Below are 17,059 nucleotides of genomic sequence, written 5' to 3' on the forward strand. Positions count from 1 at the left end.
TCCTATTGTTGATCTTCGCTAGCTTCTCAGATTATGTGATAGCATTGTATTACATGATGCTTGTTCTACGTATCAAATGGAATGTTGTTATAAACAGCTTCATACTCTTTAGAGGACAAAACATATGTTCTCACACATCCTTCCCGCTCCATTGGAAACTTAATAGCTCTAACAAGGTGGGACTCGATGAAGACTTCAAGCTCCAACCTTAAAAGCCTATACTCGTATGGATTTCCTTGAGTTTGCTTGTACCAAAATCCCCTAACTACAAATGAGCCTCGTCTACAAAATTCCCCCATGCATCTTTAGTGGAATGTCTGCCTTTTCCTTCCCTTTTGTGCATTTTAGAATATAGGAATGCACAAGCTCATCATTGTTAGGAGGAGCTATAACAGCAAAATTATCACCAACACAAAGTGCATCACTCTCGCATCACTCAAGGCATCATGGTGTCCTTTAAATGCTGGATCCTCAGTTTTCTCTTCATCTTCAATGATATTCTCTGAGGGTTGTAGGGTAACATACTCCCAAAAGGGCACGTGTGATGTATTGGAACACCTCCTCCATTTGCCCTACATGCAGGCATGCATGCAGGCACTACAAAAACATGAAAATTGCATGCACCTTAAAGTTGTTCCATTTGTTAAAGAATAGCCCGACACACAATGCAACTCACGTGAATTAGGCATAGCTTTACACTCCCAGTTCTTGCTTTTGTCCACATCACCTTCCTTGATTTCCCAAAACACTCGGGTAATGGGTTGAGCCTTTGAGGGGTATGTGGCACATACGTAATTTGGACAAAGATTGTAACTTTGTTGGAGTGCCAATGCATGGATTGGATCTCGTTTTGTTCTTTGAAAGTGCAATTTTCTGCAAAATCCACGACAGATACCACCACTTCTTCGGGGATGCAAACAAGAAACTTCTTGAATTGCTTTGCCTGCCATTTATAGACAAAGTTATGCTTTATAAACTTGTTCAAGTGGTCCATAAACATTACCAAAAGCTCCCTGCATTGCATCTCTTTGAATGAAAGAACTTTCCATTTTTTCTTTTTTCCATCAACTGTGGTTCCAACTTGGACATCCTCAAATATCTTTTTGGATGTTATACGTGCTATAAATGATTCCTCCCTTGGGCAACATGCCATTTTTCCTGCTCCACATGAAGAGCATTGTCCCATCAAGCACTTAAGGGCATGGTAGCTGGAATAAATTACTTTCAAGAAAAGGATAGATTTCTAAAGCACAGTTATACCTGTGAAAGTTTTCACATGTGCGTTGCAACAACTATCACCTGAACTACAAATTTCACATCTACAATTGCACTCTGCTCCATGCACACCGAAAGAGACCTATCGTAAGTGGTTTACAACATCCTTCAAAAAAGACATCTGCACATGTGTGATGCAACAACAAGTGTACCGAGATCCTTAAGCTTGCACACAAAGTAAGGCTTCAACTTCTCAAAGTCCCTTTGGTGAATATGTACCTCTGGGTGGCTTTGCTTAAAGGCAAGAAAGAACTCCACCTACATTAAACATATTAGTTTCTTAGTACTCGTTAAAGTTATTGGAAAATGTTAATAGATAGGGAGTTTCAAGTTTGCCTACGAAAAGTAAAAGGATGAAAGAAGGGATACTTCTCTTGTTGTTGTTGTATGTACTGGCAAAATAATACCTACCATTGTTCTGTTAGTGGCAAGCAATTGTAGTTGGGAAGTACCACTATGCCAGTGCCTCCAACAAGCACGCGAGTAGCTATTATTCTATCATGCAAATTGAATATCTGTAACCTAAATTAAGTGCCATGTATTGAGTGAAAACAGGTACTCAATCAATGTAGCTGATGAAAGAATCTTGAGTGCACTGTGCTCCATCCAATGATGTTTAATCTAGTCACCTTTGGAGATGTACAGATAAACCCTTTGGTCACCATACTTCACCAATCCTATGGTCATAGTCCACCAATTACCTATCCTTAATAGATAGGGTGTTTCAAGTTTGCCTATGACAAGCAAAAGGATGAAAGAGATATTTCTATTGTTGTTGTATGTACTGGCAAAAGAATACCTACCATTGTTCTGTTAGTGGCAACCAATTGTAGTTGGGTAGTGTTACCTAGAAAAGAAATCAGGATAAGAGGCTAGACATTAAGCATGGCGACGCTCAAGGGCCATAGAGGAAAGGAGAACGTGAGGGCAAAACATTATCATGGGTGGGGAAAAGGGATTAGAAGGGGAGGGAATGAAGAGGGAGACTATGGCACAAGGGGAAAGGGAGAGGGGAAAGAGAAGCATGTACATGATGGGAGGAGGAATGTAAAGATGGAGACATCAAGGGAAGAGGGCCATGCTTTATTTGAAAGGAAGGGAAGGGGGGAATCAAAGTACTAGCTAGGTGGCTTTACAAGAATGAGCGTGTCCCATCAAGGAATAGCCCCCTCCTTTTATAGCCAAGAGAGGGGGTCTCTCCCAATAAATGCATCCTCCCACATGCATGGTGTGTGTGGAAGAGTGTCCCATGTGGGTTAGGCGATTACACACTCTCAATTGTGTGCAACAACTGTTCGCCTCATTTTTCCACATACATCAACCCCCATATCCCAAGTCTTAGATACTCCCTTGGTCTCTTCCCAATTTTATAATATGTTCAAACATCTAGGAGGACAAGTGGAGGGTTGGCACAAGGAATCTTGCCACCTTATCCTACTTTCCCATTATTTAACTTGCATCCTTGGACTATTTATAACCCCCCCACATGGGCCTATCCTACATGGAGGGAATAATCCAATATAATATCCATCTCCACCTATTTTATATTACTTCTCTCATGGACTTTAGGCCATATCTCACTAAATGCGGGCATGGGACCGCCTAGGTGGAGGGGTGGCACATGGAGGAACCATGCCACCTTACATTTTATAATATTACTACCATGGATTATGTACATCACACCTTATGGGTCCTCTTACGTGGAAGGGTGGCACATGGTCATGCCCTACCACCTCAACTCTGGGCCCTATGCACACCATATTTTATTATACTATTGCCATACATACAAACACACACACATATTTATGCCTTTTTCATTAGATAAATTTATCCATAATAGTAGTACCACTATGCTAGTGCCTCCAACAAGCACACGAGTAGCTACTATTCTATCATGCAAATTGAATATCTGTAACCTGAATTAAGTGCCACATATTGAGTGAAAACACGTACTGAATCAATGTAGCTGATGAAAGCATCTTGTAAGTTAAATTTTTAAATAAGTGTTGAATCTTGAGTGCACCATGTTCCATCCAATGATGTTTGATTTGGTCACCTTTGGAGATGTTTAGATAAACCCTTTGGTCACCATACTTCAAAGCTGAATTTGTTCTTGATTACCAACTAAATTGTCTTTTTGAGTTATGGCTACTGTCACTCAGTGGTAGCAAGTAGTAGCTTCCACTAAAATAATTGCCTCGCTTAGTGGCAGCAAGTGGTAGCTTCCACTAAAATAATTTCCTCGCTTAGTGGCATCAAGTGGTAGCTTCCACTCAAATAATCAATGTACCTGATGAAAGCATCTCCAAATTTACATTTTTAAATAGGGTTTCATTCTTGAGCGTAGCATGTTCCCTCCAATGATGATTAATCTTGTCACCTTTGGAGATATACAGATAAACCCTTTGGTCACCACATGTCAAAGGTGACTTTGTTTCTGATTGCCAACTAAATTGTATTACTGAGTTAAGGCTGTTCTCGCTCTGTGGCAATAAATGGTGGCTTCCACTTTAAAAATTTCCTTGCTTAGTGGCAGCAAATGGTCGCTTCTAGTAAAAGAATTGCCTGCTACATGGTAGCTACCACACAATCATTAGGTAGCTACCACATGGATTCAATGGACTGGTAGCTCTCTTGGCATTGTTGCTAGTGGTAGCAAATGATAGCTCTACTGGTGGAAATTGGTAGCAAGTGCTACCAAGGGTTGCATTTTTGTTGCTCTAGCTTAGTGTAGCAGCAAGTGGTATCAAGTGCTACATTTCTATTACTACCACTTAGTGGTGGGCTTTGGTATTCATGACCATCATCATGCTCGGCCTCTTTAGAAACAACTCTTTAGAGCTTTTGGGATTTTTCATGTACTTGAGGGTGTTCTGTGTTGGAAGACAAGCTCGGGTATGCTTTCCCACAGATATGTTATAGATAGCTGGATATGCCTATCGGCACTATGATTGGTGTGTTAGTAGCTAGTAGTAGTCAGACCATGGTTCATATCCATGGTTAGTTCTTATCAATTCAGTTAGGTCTTATCTTGTGGTTTTAGTTCTTTTTAGTGTTTTCATTTGGTGGATGTACCATCTTTTTGTGAAGATTGTGGGAGAGAGGGAAGGAATCTCACTTGCAGCTTTCTCACATGCACAATGGGGGAATACACACAAAGGTGGAGGCTGAAAACAGTTTTCCTCTTCTTAGTTGTGAAAGCCAAAAAGAACTCTAGTACAAAGAAATAGAAGAACCCTATATGTGGGTCTCAAACCAAACTCAACTAACTAAGGTGGCATACTAACTGAGCCACGAACTAGTGTAGATAAGGATAGCTATCATCCAGCTATTATTCATGGGCGGTGTACCAACCGCATCTCCAGCTAACAAGTCGGTGACATAAATGCACAACAGTCACCTTGGCATATCGCGAGTGGAGCTTGATATCTCAACACTCCCCCTCGAGCTCAATCCCAAATCCTGCACACCAAGCAGGTCTCTGAACTTGCGTAGCTTCTCTGTGCCCAATGCTTTCATGAATATGTCAGCTACCTGATCCTCTGTGCTGATATAAACTAGATCAATAAGACCTAGTAAAACCTTCTCCCGCACATAGTGATAATGCACCTCAATGTGCTTTGTTCTAGCATGAAAGACTGGGTTCTTTACCAAATGTATACTACTCATGTTGTCACAATAAATGACAACCGGCCCATCTGTAGACTGATGCATATCATAGAGTAGCTTATGCAACCAAGCTACCTCACATGCAGCCATTGCTGCACCTCTGTACTCAGCCTCTGTGCTCGACAAGGCAACTGTAGGCTGTTTCTTGCTGCTCCAAGTGACTGCAGCACTCCCAAAAGAGAACACATATCCACTGGTAGATCACCTATCAGAAATACTACCAGCCCAATCAGCATCAGTGTATCCATGCAACTGTATCTGAACCCCAGCCTCATAAAATAGTCCATACTGCAATGTGGACTTCACATACCTGAGTATGCGTCTAGCCGCATCCAAATGCGGTTTCCTTGGAGCCTGCATAAACTGACTTACCAACCCAACAGCATAGCTCAAATCTGGCCTGGTAATAGTCATGTAAATCAAACTTCCTACTATGCGTCTGTACATAGTAGGGTCCTCCAGAAGCTCACCTGCATCTGCGCTCAGCTTCACATTCTGCTCCAAAGGAACTGACATAGGCTTACAGCCTGTCATCCCATATTTGGACAGCATGTCCAATCCATACTGCCTCTGCAAGAGCTGTATCCCACTTGGTGATCTAATCACCTCAATGCCCAAGAAATAACGTAGCTCTCCCAAATCCTTCATCTCAAACTTCTGCCTCAGTAGCATTTTCACATGAAGGATATCTTCATCACTATCACCTGTGATGATCAAATCATCAACATAAATGACCAGCAGCATAATCCCTTTCTCTGTTTTTCTCACATAGTGTGAGAAATCTGCCTTGGAAATCGGAAAGCCAATAGTGACAAGATACTGTCCTATCTTGTCAGACCATGCTCTAGGTGCTTGCTTCAAGCCATACAAGGCTTTCTTCAACCCTGCAAACAAACTCGGGATGAATAGCATGAACATAACCTGCTGGCTGCTCCATAAAGACCTCTTCTTGCAAATCACAATGCAAAAAGGCATTCTTTACATCCATCTGATGTAAAGACCATCCCTTTGATGCAGCCATAGCAATGGCTGCTCTTACGGTTGCCATCCTTGCAACCGGGCTGAAAGTTTCTTCATAATCAATGCCATATGTCTGTGCATACCCCTTGACAACTAATCTTGCCTTGTATCTATTCACAGAACCATCTGCATTGTGGTTGATCTTATAAACCCATTTACAGCCAATTGCATTCTTGCCTTTAGGCAAAGGCACCAATTCCCATGTAGCATTAGCATCCAAGGCATCCATTTCTTCATCCATGGCTTTCTCCCATTTTCGATTTCCCATGGCTTGCTCAAAAGAAGTGGGTTCTGGTTCCTGTATCACTTTGACCATATAGGCATAGTGAATGGCTGTAAATCCATCATATTTCAGCCTATCCACAGGATACCTAACCCTGGTAGACCTGCGCAAAATAGGCTCACTTCCAGGTGCTCTCAAAACATCCCTGGTCTTCCTTACTCCAGGTGTAACAACAGAAGGAATACCCAACTCATCATCTATGCTCTGTTCTGAGCTATTGGATTCACCATCCACACAAGAGTGACCTGCATTCACATCAAACATGGGCTGATCTACCTTCTCTTTTCCTTTTCGTGATACCTACGTACCACTCTCTGCATTGCTTTGAGGGGATTCTCCTGATCTCAATCTACCTGTCCATGGTGAAGTATGTGAACCACTGGTAGAGGACACTCCAGGTCCACTGATATTTTGTGATTGCTGCTGTGCATTCTGTGCAGCATTACCATTTTGTGCATCTACATCAATCATCACATTTACTGGTTTATACCAGCTGCTCATCTCATCAAAAACAACATCTCTGCTCACTGTGAACTTACGTGTAGAAGGGTTATAGCATCTATACCCTTTCTGCTGCAGAGAATAACCAATAAAGACGCACTTCTCAGCTTTTGGATCCAACTTGGACCTCAACTCATCTGGCACATGGACATAGGCAATGCAACCAAAAATCTTCAAATGAGAAATATTTGGTTTCCTACAAGTATACATCTCCTCTGGCGTCATGCCATGTATTGCTGCAGTGGGAGTCCTGTTCATTATATAGACTGCTGTAGCAACTGCTTCAGCCCAATAATAATCTGGTAGATCTTTTTCATTTAGCATAGCCCGAGATACCTCTCCAATATGCCTGTTTTTTCTTTCTGCAATTCCATTTTGCTGTGGGGTATGACAGCATGAATATTGCTGCTTTATACCATGCTCCTGCAAGAACCTTGCAAAATCATTTGAGAGGTACTCTCCCCCTCCATCTGACCTTAGGCATTTTATTTGCAGGCCTGTTTCTTTTTCAACCATAGCTTTGAAAGCTTTGAAGTGCCCAAACACTTCACTTTTCTTTTTCATAAAATACACCCACAGTTTTTTGCTGAAGTCATCAATAAATGTGAAAATAGTGACAGCCTCCAATAGATGCAGCGTTTGTAGTCCACACGTCAGAGTGGATTAATTCCAATGGTTTTTTTACTCTCTTGAACATGCCTAGGAAAAGGTTTCCTTGCCTGTTTCCCAAATTGACAGGCTTCACAAACCTTGTGCATTTCTGCAACCTTGAATTTTGGCAATCCTGCAACAATATTTTGGGCTTGCATTGATTTAAGCCGCTGTATATTAACATGACCAATGCGTTTGTGCCAGATATCAATATTTGCAACTACACCGGTCCCATGTGCAAACATTGCTGCACTCAATTCAGGCATGTCCGCATCCAACGTAAACATCCTGCCCTTCTTCTTTCCTTTTGCTATCAAGCGACCATTATTTTTCATATCCTCAACAGCTTCCCATAGAGACAATGCTCACAAAATTCAAAATCAAAGAAACTCAAATGCGGTACATAACCCAAACGGCATAAGAGTTTCATTCCATTCTGGCTCATGTGCCCCAACCTGCAATGCCACAAAGAAGTGCTTGGCTGCTCGGTTATTGCAACAACATGATCAAATACCCCTGATACATGTAAGGGATACAAAGTTTCACACTTGGCACCCCTGGCCAAAAGCATAGAGCCCTTCTGAATTTTCCAACTCTGAAAGCCAAAAGTGGTGTGAAAACCGGCATCATCTAGCTGACCCACTGAAATAAGACTCTTGGTCAGCTTAGGCACATGTCTCACATGTTTCAAAACAAATGCAGACCCATTTGCAAAAGAAAACTTTATGTCACCTGCTCCCACTATGTCACATGCATAGTCATTTCCAAGATGCACACAACCTGTCTTTCCACTATCATAAATGGAGAACCATTCCCTATGGGGAGTAACATGGAATGAAGCACCAGAATCCAAAATCAAATCCTGGAAATATGCATCATCTGAAGTGGTAAGCAACTATGCAGATAAAGTAGACATGAAGAGAACATCATTATCACTATCATGTGTGACTGCATTGATCTCCTCGATCTTCACTTTTCCTTTGTCCTCCCTTGGACTCTCTTCCTTTTGATTTGCACCCCAATTTGCATTCTTTTTCTTATCCTTTTGCTCTCTTTTTAGCTTGTAGCAATCCTTTTTCATATGGCCCTTCTTCCACAATGGTAACACTCAATGTTCCGTGCCTTGGATTTGCTACGAGACTTCCCTCTTTCTTGGGACTTCCCCCTGAACTGTGATCTGCCCCTTTGCACATTTAAGGCTGCATCCTGCTTGTTGCCATCCATAGACTTCTATCTAATCTCCTCGGCCAACAAGCTACCCACAACATCATCAAATTTCAGTACTCCACCAGGTGCAGAGTTACTGACAGCTGTACGGAAGGTATCCCATGAGGATGGCAATGAACATAAGAGAAATATTGCCTTAGTTTCCGCATCAAAATTCATCTTCTGAGCCTGAAGCTGGCTGAAAATAATATTGAATTCATTCAAGTGAGAAGCAATGGAGACCCCTTCCTTCATCTGCAGCTCAAACAAGCTCTTCATGAGGTAAACTTTATTAGAGGCAGTTTCCTTCTCATAAGTGGCACACAGTTTTTTCCACAAATCTTCAGTAGTCTGCTCATTTACTACTGTGAAATAAACTGACTCTGCAAGATGAAGTCTAATAGTAGACTTTGCTAATGCATCCAACTCATTCCAATCATCCTCAGATATATTTGCACGCTTAGCTTCAATCCCTGCCAAGGGTTTAATCTGCTTCTTTTGAATAAGCACATCTCTTATTTGTTCTTTCCACAAAGAAAAGTTTGTCCCATCAAACTTTTTAATGTTGAAAAACTCCTTTTCAGACATGGAAGAGGATGCCATGATGCAAATAAAGCAAAATCCCAAATGCTAGTGCCTCAAGAGAGAATCACACCAAATACCAGGTGCACCCAAATGTGTATGCCACAATAGACTGAAATATCACAAAAGACTCAAAGCTCAAAGCATCAAAAGATGCATCTGACTCATGTGCATATACTATGCATCCATATGAGCAAATCTGGCCCAAAAGAAAATGCCAATAAGTGCCAAATGACTCAAGCATAAACACCGTCCACTGGCATATGCATCAATTATATCTCATCCAAGAGAGCATAGCACTATCAGTGCATCACCAACAATGTGTCAAAGCTGTCCCTCAGCATAAAATAGCATCCATGTGCAAAGCGTCCATAAAAAATAGCATCCCACAAGGCAATTTGGGCCTATCAGCGCATCCAACAAGGACCGCAATGCATCCAAATGGCCTATAAATCATCCACTACAACCCAATGCATACCATGAACGAGCGCACACTGCTCAAACTGCAACCAGAGTGATCTGCATAAGGTATGCTCAAGAAATCATAGTCCCACGGTAATACCGCTACTGAAAATAGAACTTGAGATGCCTCAAAACATGGGCACCATTGCATAATCAGACTCAGCAAAAAAATCTGCAAATATCTCTCTTCTGCCAGAACTCTAAAATCCCAACCGATGAGTGAGAAATGGGAGTCAACACTTATCCACTGCCATGTGGCATAAATCTAAGGTTTCAAAACCTTAGAATGAAAAATGCATAACAGAGAGACGAAATCGAATACACAGAGATCTATAACTCTGAAAATCCTCCACCGAATTGCACAAGAGCTGACAGGTAGGGGTTTTTGGGCATCCGGAACGCAATGGGACAGACGGTTTTGGAAACCGTGGTCTCAATCACTGGGTCCAACACATGGACTGAAAAACGTTTTTGGAAATAGAGCTGTTTGTAAACTCAACTGGAGTGCGAATGGTGAGTAACATAGACGTTTTAGGACCTCCTGAGTCCACCGGAACTGACAGATCTGCAAATGGTTGCTCCAAACTTGAGTTTTAACACTCGGGCAAAAAACGCAGGAACTGACACAGTGAGTCAGAAATCCAATGAAATTATCCCAGATTCAAGAATGAAGGTGTTTCCAAGCTCTTGAAGTGAAGTGGACACCAAAAGCAAGCAATAGTTGCCTCTACAAGTCAATATGGAGTCTCTGTAGTCACACGGAACAGAGAGAAGCTCAAAAAACGACTTTTTCTTTCAAACCACTTAACAGGCTCTCAAAACAAAGTGACTTTTACAAAGGTTCCTCCAAGGTCTCTACACACTTGGATGCAAGTAAAGTCACCCACAAAGCTTCCCACAGAGCTTCTCCTTCCTCCCACAGAGCTGCTAAGCTTCCAAGCATTCACGCACGCTCAGCTAGATCACCCGGGCTCTGATACCAGTTGAGAGTGCTCTCAACGGAAGCAAGAATGGAAGAAGGAGAGAGAGAGACAGAGAGCCACACAAGTTTGGTGGGTGCAGGACCACCCTAATCTTCTTTTTCATTCATTTATATATGTGTTTGAGTATTGTACATAACCGGGGTGGTTAAGGCACAGTGACCTATAGCCCCCACACATCACATAGTCTACCCGTGAAACAAACCTATTAGGCAGTCTAGACACTCTAGATGATCTTCTCAAGCGCATTTCAGCTTGCTGTCCCACCTGCATATCAGCCACATTGGCTCATCATTTCCACCAATAGATGATCCATCATCTACCCTTGATTGTATACCTATGGGAGTACTTGGTGGTACCATTTCTTGCACATTTGGTGCATGGATAGCTTGCTGTCTATCAACATATGCAGGTGGATTCACATCCTGGAAAGTGATTCTCCTCATTTCCACATCCCTCATGGGTGCCTTATGCATCTTCTTCTCATTGAAGACTACATCATGGCTTCGTATGATCTTCTTTGCTTTTGGATCCCAGAGACGATAGCCCATCTCTCCACTTTCACCATAACCTAGAAAGATGCATTTCCTAGACTTACGATCTAGCTTCTTTCGAAGCTCTTTTGGCACATGTGCATATGCCTCACACCCAAATATATGCAAATGAGAGTAAGAGGGCTTCTTGCCACTCCATGCCTCTTTAGGAATACCACCATCCAAACTCTTACTAGGTGATCTATTGATCACATGCACTGCAGTCTTCATTGCCTTAGCCCAAAAACCACTAGAAAGACTTGCATTGGAAAGCATACATTGCAACCTTTCTTGAATGGTATGATTCATCTTTTCTGCAACTAGATTTTGCTCTGGAGTACGAGGGGATGTGAGCTCCCTCTTAATCCCACATGTATCACAGAAATGCTGAAAGTCATGAGAGAGATACTCTCCACCATTGTCAGTCTGTAGGCATTTAAGCATTCTACCTGACTGATTCTCAACCAAGGCCAGCCATTTCTGAAATACCTAGAGCACATCACTCTTTCGAGCTATAGCATAAGCCCACACTTTCCTAGTTGCATCATCAATGAATGTCACATAGTATTCAGCCCCGCCTAAAGACCGTGTACAGATGGGACCACATACGTTTGAATGCACCAAATCAAGCTTTTCAAACTCTTTCTTTCCCCTTCTTTTATGGGCTGATTTAGTCTACTTCCCATAGAGACATTCCCATAGAGACAGTGCTCACAAAATTCAAAATCAGAGAAACTCAAATGCAGTACATAACCCAAACATCATAAGAGTTTCATTCCATTCTGGCTCATGTGCCCCAACCTGCAATGCCACAAAGAAGTGCTTGGCTGCTTGGTTATTGCAACAACATGATCAAATACCCTGGTACATGTAAGGGATACAAAGTCCCACACTTGGCACCCCTGGCCAAAAGCATAGATCCCTTCTGAATTTTCCAACTTTGAAAGCCAAAAGTGATGTGAAAACCAACATCATCTAGCTGACCCACTGAAATAAGACTCTTGGTCAACTTAGGCACATGTCTCACATGTTTCAAAATAAATGCAGACCCATTTTCAAAAGAAAACTTTATGTCACCTACTCCCACTATGTCACATGCATAGTCATTTCCAAGATGCACACAACCTGTCTTTCCACTGTCATAAGTGGAGAACCATTCCCTATGGGGAGTAACATAGAATGAAACACTAGAATCCAAAATCCAATCCTAGGAATATGCATCATCTGAAGTGGTAAGCAACTCTACAGATAAACTAGACATGAAGAGAACGTCATTGTCACTATCATGTGTGACTGCATTGATCTCCTCGATCTTCACTTTTCTTTTGTCCTCCCTTGGACTCTCTTCCTTTTGATTTGCACCCCAATTTGCATTCTTTTTCTTATCCTTTTGCTCTCTTTTAAGCTTGTAGCAATCCTTTTTCATATGGCCCTTCTTGCCACAGTGGTAACACTCAATGTTTCGTGCCCTGGATTTGCTATGAGACTTCCCTCTTTCTTGGGACTTCCCCTTGAACTATGATCTGCCCCTTTGCACATTTAAGGCTGCATCCTGCTTGTTGCCATCCATAGACTTCCGTCTAATCTCTTTGGCCAACAAGCTACCCACAACATCATCAAATTTCAGTACTCCACCAGGTGCAGAGTTACTGACAGCTATACGGAAGGTATCCCATGAGGATGGCAATGAACATAAGAGAAATATTGCCTTAGTCTCCGCATCAAAATTCATCTTCTGAGCTTGAAGCTGGATGAAAATAATATTGAATTCATTTAAGTGAGAAGCAATGGAGACCCCTTCCTTCATCTGTAGCTCAAACAACCTCTTCATGAGGTAAACTTTATTAGAGGCAGTTTCCTTTTCATAAGTGGCACACAGTTTCTTCCACAAATCTTCCGTAGTCTGCTCATTTACTATTATGAAATAAGCTGACTCTACAAGATGAAGTCTAATAGTAGATTTTGCTAATGCATCCAACTCATTCCAATCATCCTCAGACATATTTGCAAGCTTAGCTTCAATCCCTGCCAAGGGTTTAATCTGCTTCTTTCGAATAAGCACATCCCGTATTTGTTCTTTCCACAAAGAAAAGTTTATCCCATCAAACTTTTTAATGCTAAAAAACTCCTTTTCAGACATGGAAGAGGATGCCATGATGCAAATGAAGCAAAAATCCCAAATGCTAGTGCCTGCAAGAGAGAATCACACCAAATACTAGGTGTACCCAAATGTGTATGCCACAATAGAGTGAAATATCACCAAAACTCATGTCTCAAAGCATCTGACTCATGTGCATATACTATGCATCCATATGAGCAAATCTGGCCCAAAAGAAAATGCCAATGTTGGCTTTTTCCTACTGCTTTCATAGGAAGAGCTGGGTATTCTATGTTTGCAGGGTTCCGAGGCTTTTTGTCACCTATAGATATATTGGGATTGTCAGTTGTAGTATATGTGTAGCTTAGGACCTCGAGTCGTGTTCCGGTGAGAGACGTAGGCTTAAGTGTGGTAAGCAAACAAAGTGCATGCATGTGTAAAAAGAACATAAATCATCTTTGTTGAGGTAATGAAGGCTTTCATCTTCATTGGGGGTTGTAGGGTTTAGGAGGAGCTTAAGGGTTAGAAGGAGGTTCCAGGGTTAGAAGGAGGTTCCAAGGTTCAGAAGGAGGTTCCAGGGTTCAGAAGGAGTTCCAGGGATTAGAAGGAGTCCAAGGTTAGAAGGAGGATCCAAGGTTCAGAGTAGAGTACATGGTGGAGAACTCGTCTCCCTTGTAGATCATGGAGTTTAAGGGTTGAGGAACAAAGGGTTTAGGGGAGCATAGGAGTGGGAGAGGAAGAAGGTGTAAGAGCATGGAGGAAAGAAGGGAGAGGAGGAAGGAGGGGGAGGGAGGAGGAGGAGAGAGGAGGAGGAGGAGGAGGGAGGAGGAGGACAGAGGAGGAGAGAGGAGGAGGAAGAGGGAGGAGGAGGAGGGAGGAGGAGAGGGAGAGGATGGGTTGCAAGGTTGGAGGAGAGGGGAGGAGGAGTTGCAAGGTTAGGACATGCTTTTGGATGTGCAGTGCAAGGGAGCATGGACACTTGAGACAAATGCTTGGAATACCAAAGTAGACTCAACACAATGCCCCAAAGAGTGTGGGCTTCATTCCATTATGGGGTATTAATACAAGTTGGAGAGCTTCTCTCTCTGCATGTAACACAAAGTTGTAACACAAAGTCATATCACAAAGTTGTAACACAAAGTTGTATCACAAAGTTGTAACACATTCTCTCTCTACATGTAGAAGTTGTAACACAAAGTTGTTACACAAAGTTGTAACACAAAGTTGTGTCACAAAGTGATAACACAAAGTTGTAACACAAATTTGTATTTAGAAGTTGTAACACAAAGTTGTATTACAAAGTTGTATCACAAAGTTGTATCACATTCCCTTTCTACATAAGTTCATGTTGGCACAGAGTCAACATACTCCCGGATCCATTTTATTACCCGTCCTTGGGTTATGGCTTATTTTGATTTCAGAGTCGGGATGCCATGTGCATAATCCAGTGGCTGTTTAGCTTGTGGCTCGGGGGGGTCACTATCTATAAACCCTCTATATCACGTGCGTTCAAGGTCTCTTTCTAAAATCCCTTATCTGTAAATTCTTTACTAATAAAATGTACCCTTTTTCTATACAAATCTGTAACTTTTTTCCAAAATTGTTTTAAATACTCCCTTATGTAAATTAACTTCTGTAATATTTAGAAATTAAAAATATCCTTCTGTTGAACTCACGTGATAGGGTTACATATGATGAGTGATCCCCCTGAGGCTTGTGGCATGCGACTCGGTCCTGTTGTAATGCTTTTGCACCATACAATTTGTAGTCAATAGTTAAGAAGCTTATCTCCTCTTAAGGAGGGGTATGACTGTGAATGTCAGAGGTGATCTCATTGCTGAGGTTGCAGACTCTACCATCAAATCTTCTTATGAAGAGGTTTAGCGGGGGTCTCGTTGTTGAGGCTAGCATTTCTTGCTATCTTGCATACATGTTGGATGCGATTGCACCCGTAGCATTGAGCTTGTAGATAATTAGTATGCAAGTCTGATATTTTTGCATATAGGAGACAGCTGTGATGTTTGGCGGGGGTCTTGTTGTGGATGATTGGTATAAAAGGATGTTGGTCAAGAAGCTTATCTCCTCTTAAGGAGGGGTAGATGAGGCTGTGAATGTCAGAGGGGATCTCGTTGCTGAGGTTGCGGACTCTGCCATCGAATCTTCTTGGGAAGAGGTTTGGCAGGGGTCTCATTGTTGAGGCTAGTATTTCTTGCTATCTTGCATACATGTTGGATGCAATTGCACCCGTATCATTGAGCTTGTAGATAATTAGTATGCAAGTTTGATATTTTTGCATATAGGAGACAGCTGTGATGTTTGGCAGGGGTCTTGTTGCGGAGGCTGCAGACTCTTTTGCCAATTCATCTTGAGTTTTGGCATAGCTTCGTGTACTGCTTGTGAATTCATTGCATGCTTTGAGAGTATGGAATGAAAGTGTGTGATACTATTTTTTATGCAATCTATTATGTGCCTATGCAAAATCATGTGAGTGCATGTGATGTGTCTAACTATATGCTTATTTGTGGGATTTGATAGGGAAACTAAGACTCAAACATCCCTAATGTGCAAAAAACATGCATATGTAGTGAGTGTGCGTGAAACAATCTAGTGCAAACTATATGTGCAAAAACGTGCATATGCGAGTGAGTGCTTGTGATATAATCTAATCCTAACTAAGGAAGACTTGGTTTCCCAAATCTTTGTTTTTGTCGGGGATGGCTTGCGTGCTGATGTAGTAGCGCTTGAATTGGCACCCATTTATTGTTGTGTTGAATTGGACTCCATCTAATGTTTCAAGTAGCACAGCTCTGATGGGATTCATCTTTCGTACTCGGTATGGTCCTTGACCTAGATACTTTAGTTTCCCCTTGTGTACTTTGGCATTGTATAACAGGACTAAGTCGCCTTCCTTGATGTCTTTAGCTTTCAAATTCCTATCAAACCATGCCTTTCTTCTATGTTTTTCTGTTGTCATGGCATGGTAGGCGACTAGTCTTATCTCTGTATGCTTACCAATTGACAGAGCCTTTCTTTCAAGGATTCATGGTCACCCATGCGTTCCTATACTGCAATGCGTAGACTTGGTATTACAAATTCGAGTGGGACCACAGCTTCGAGGCTGTACACCAATTGAAAAGGTGTGTTCCCTGTACTGACCTTGAATGTGGTTTGGTATGCCCATAAGGCTGCATTCAGTTTCTCTACCCAATCAAAACGTTGTGGCTCTACTACCTTAGTGAGGATAATGCATATGATTTTGTTGGTGGATTCTGCAAGTCCATTCCCTTGGGGGTAGTAGGGTGTGCTTTCTCTATGGATTACCATGAAGCCAGACAAGAGTGCTTGGATTACCTCATTGACAAAATGTGTGCCTCTATCCGACACAATTTCAATGGGGCATCCGAATCGGGTGATCACATTTTCATATAAGAATCTTGTTGTGCTTCTGGCATCTGCCTTTCTGACTGCTTTAGCTTCAGCCTATTTTGTAAAGTAATCAGTGGCCACAATGATGTAGCGTGCCTGTGTTCCTTTTGCTGCTGGATGTATGGGACCCAAATAGTCAATCCCCCATTTTTCAAATGGTTGTTGTGCAACAATTGGTGTTAGGGGATTGAAGTCTTTGTGTTGTGATTTAATAGTCCGTTGGCATACATCACAGCCTTTTACATATTCATAGGCATCTACCCACAGTGTTGGCCACCAATAGCCTACGAGGAGAACTTTTCTTGCTGTGGCTTCCCCTTGGAAGTGTCCTCCTACAATGCCTTCATGGACTTCACTCAGGATTGGCAGGGCT

At 42.0% G+C, this 17,059-nt stretch overlaps 1 protein-coding gene across 1 annotated transcript in view; it reads right to left on the reverse strand.

Annotated features, from left to right (window-relative positions):
- Positions 1-1,460: 1,460 nt before the first annotated feature.
- The window catches only part of LOC147884248 (uncharacterized), a 43,160-nt gene continuing 27,561 nt past the window's right edge, over positions 1,461-17,059 (reverse strand). Inside the window, exons 4-5 of the mRNA XM_087398168.1 lie at positions 1,687-1,797; positions 1,461-1,533 (exon numbers count right to left, since the gene is read on the reverse strand). Coding sequence (XP_087254294.1) covers positions 1,461-1,533; positions 1,687-1,797 — 184 coding nt within the window. The remainder of the gene's footprint in view (positions 1,534-1,686; positions 1,798-17,059) is intronic.

This window comes from Dipteris shenzhenensis, chromosome 27 (assembly GCF_047967505.1).
Source record: "Dipteris shenzhenensis isolate YYH24624 ecotype China chromosome 27, Dip_SZ_1.0, whole genome shotgun sequence".
NCBI classification, from domain to species: Eukaryota; Viridiplantae; Streptophyta; class Polypodiopsida; order Gleicheniales; family Dipteridaceae; genus Dipteris; species Dipteris shenzhenensis.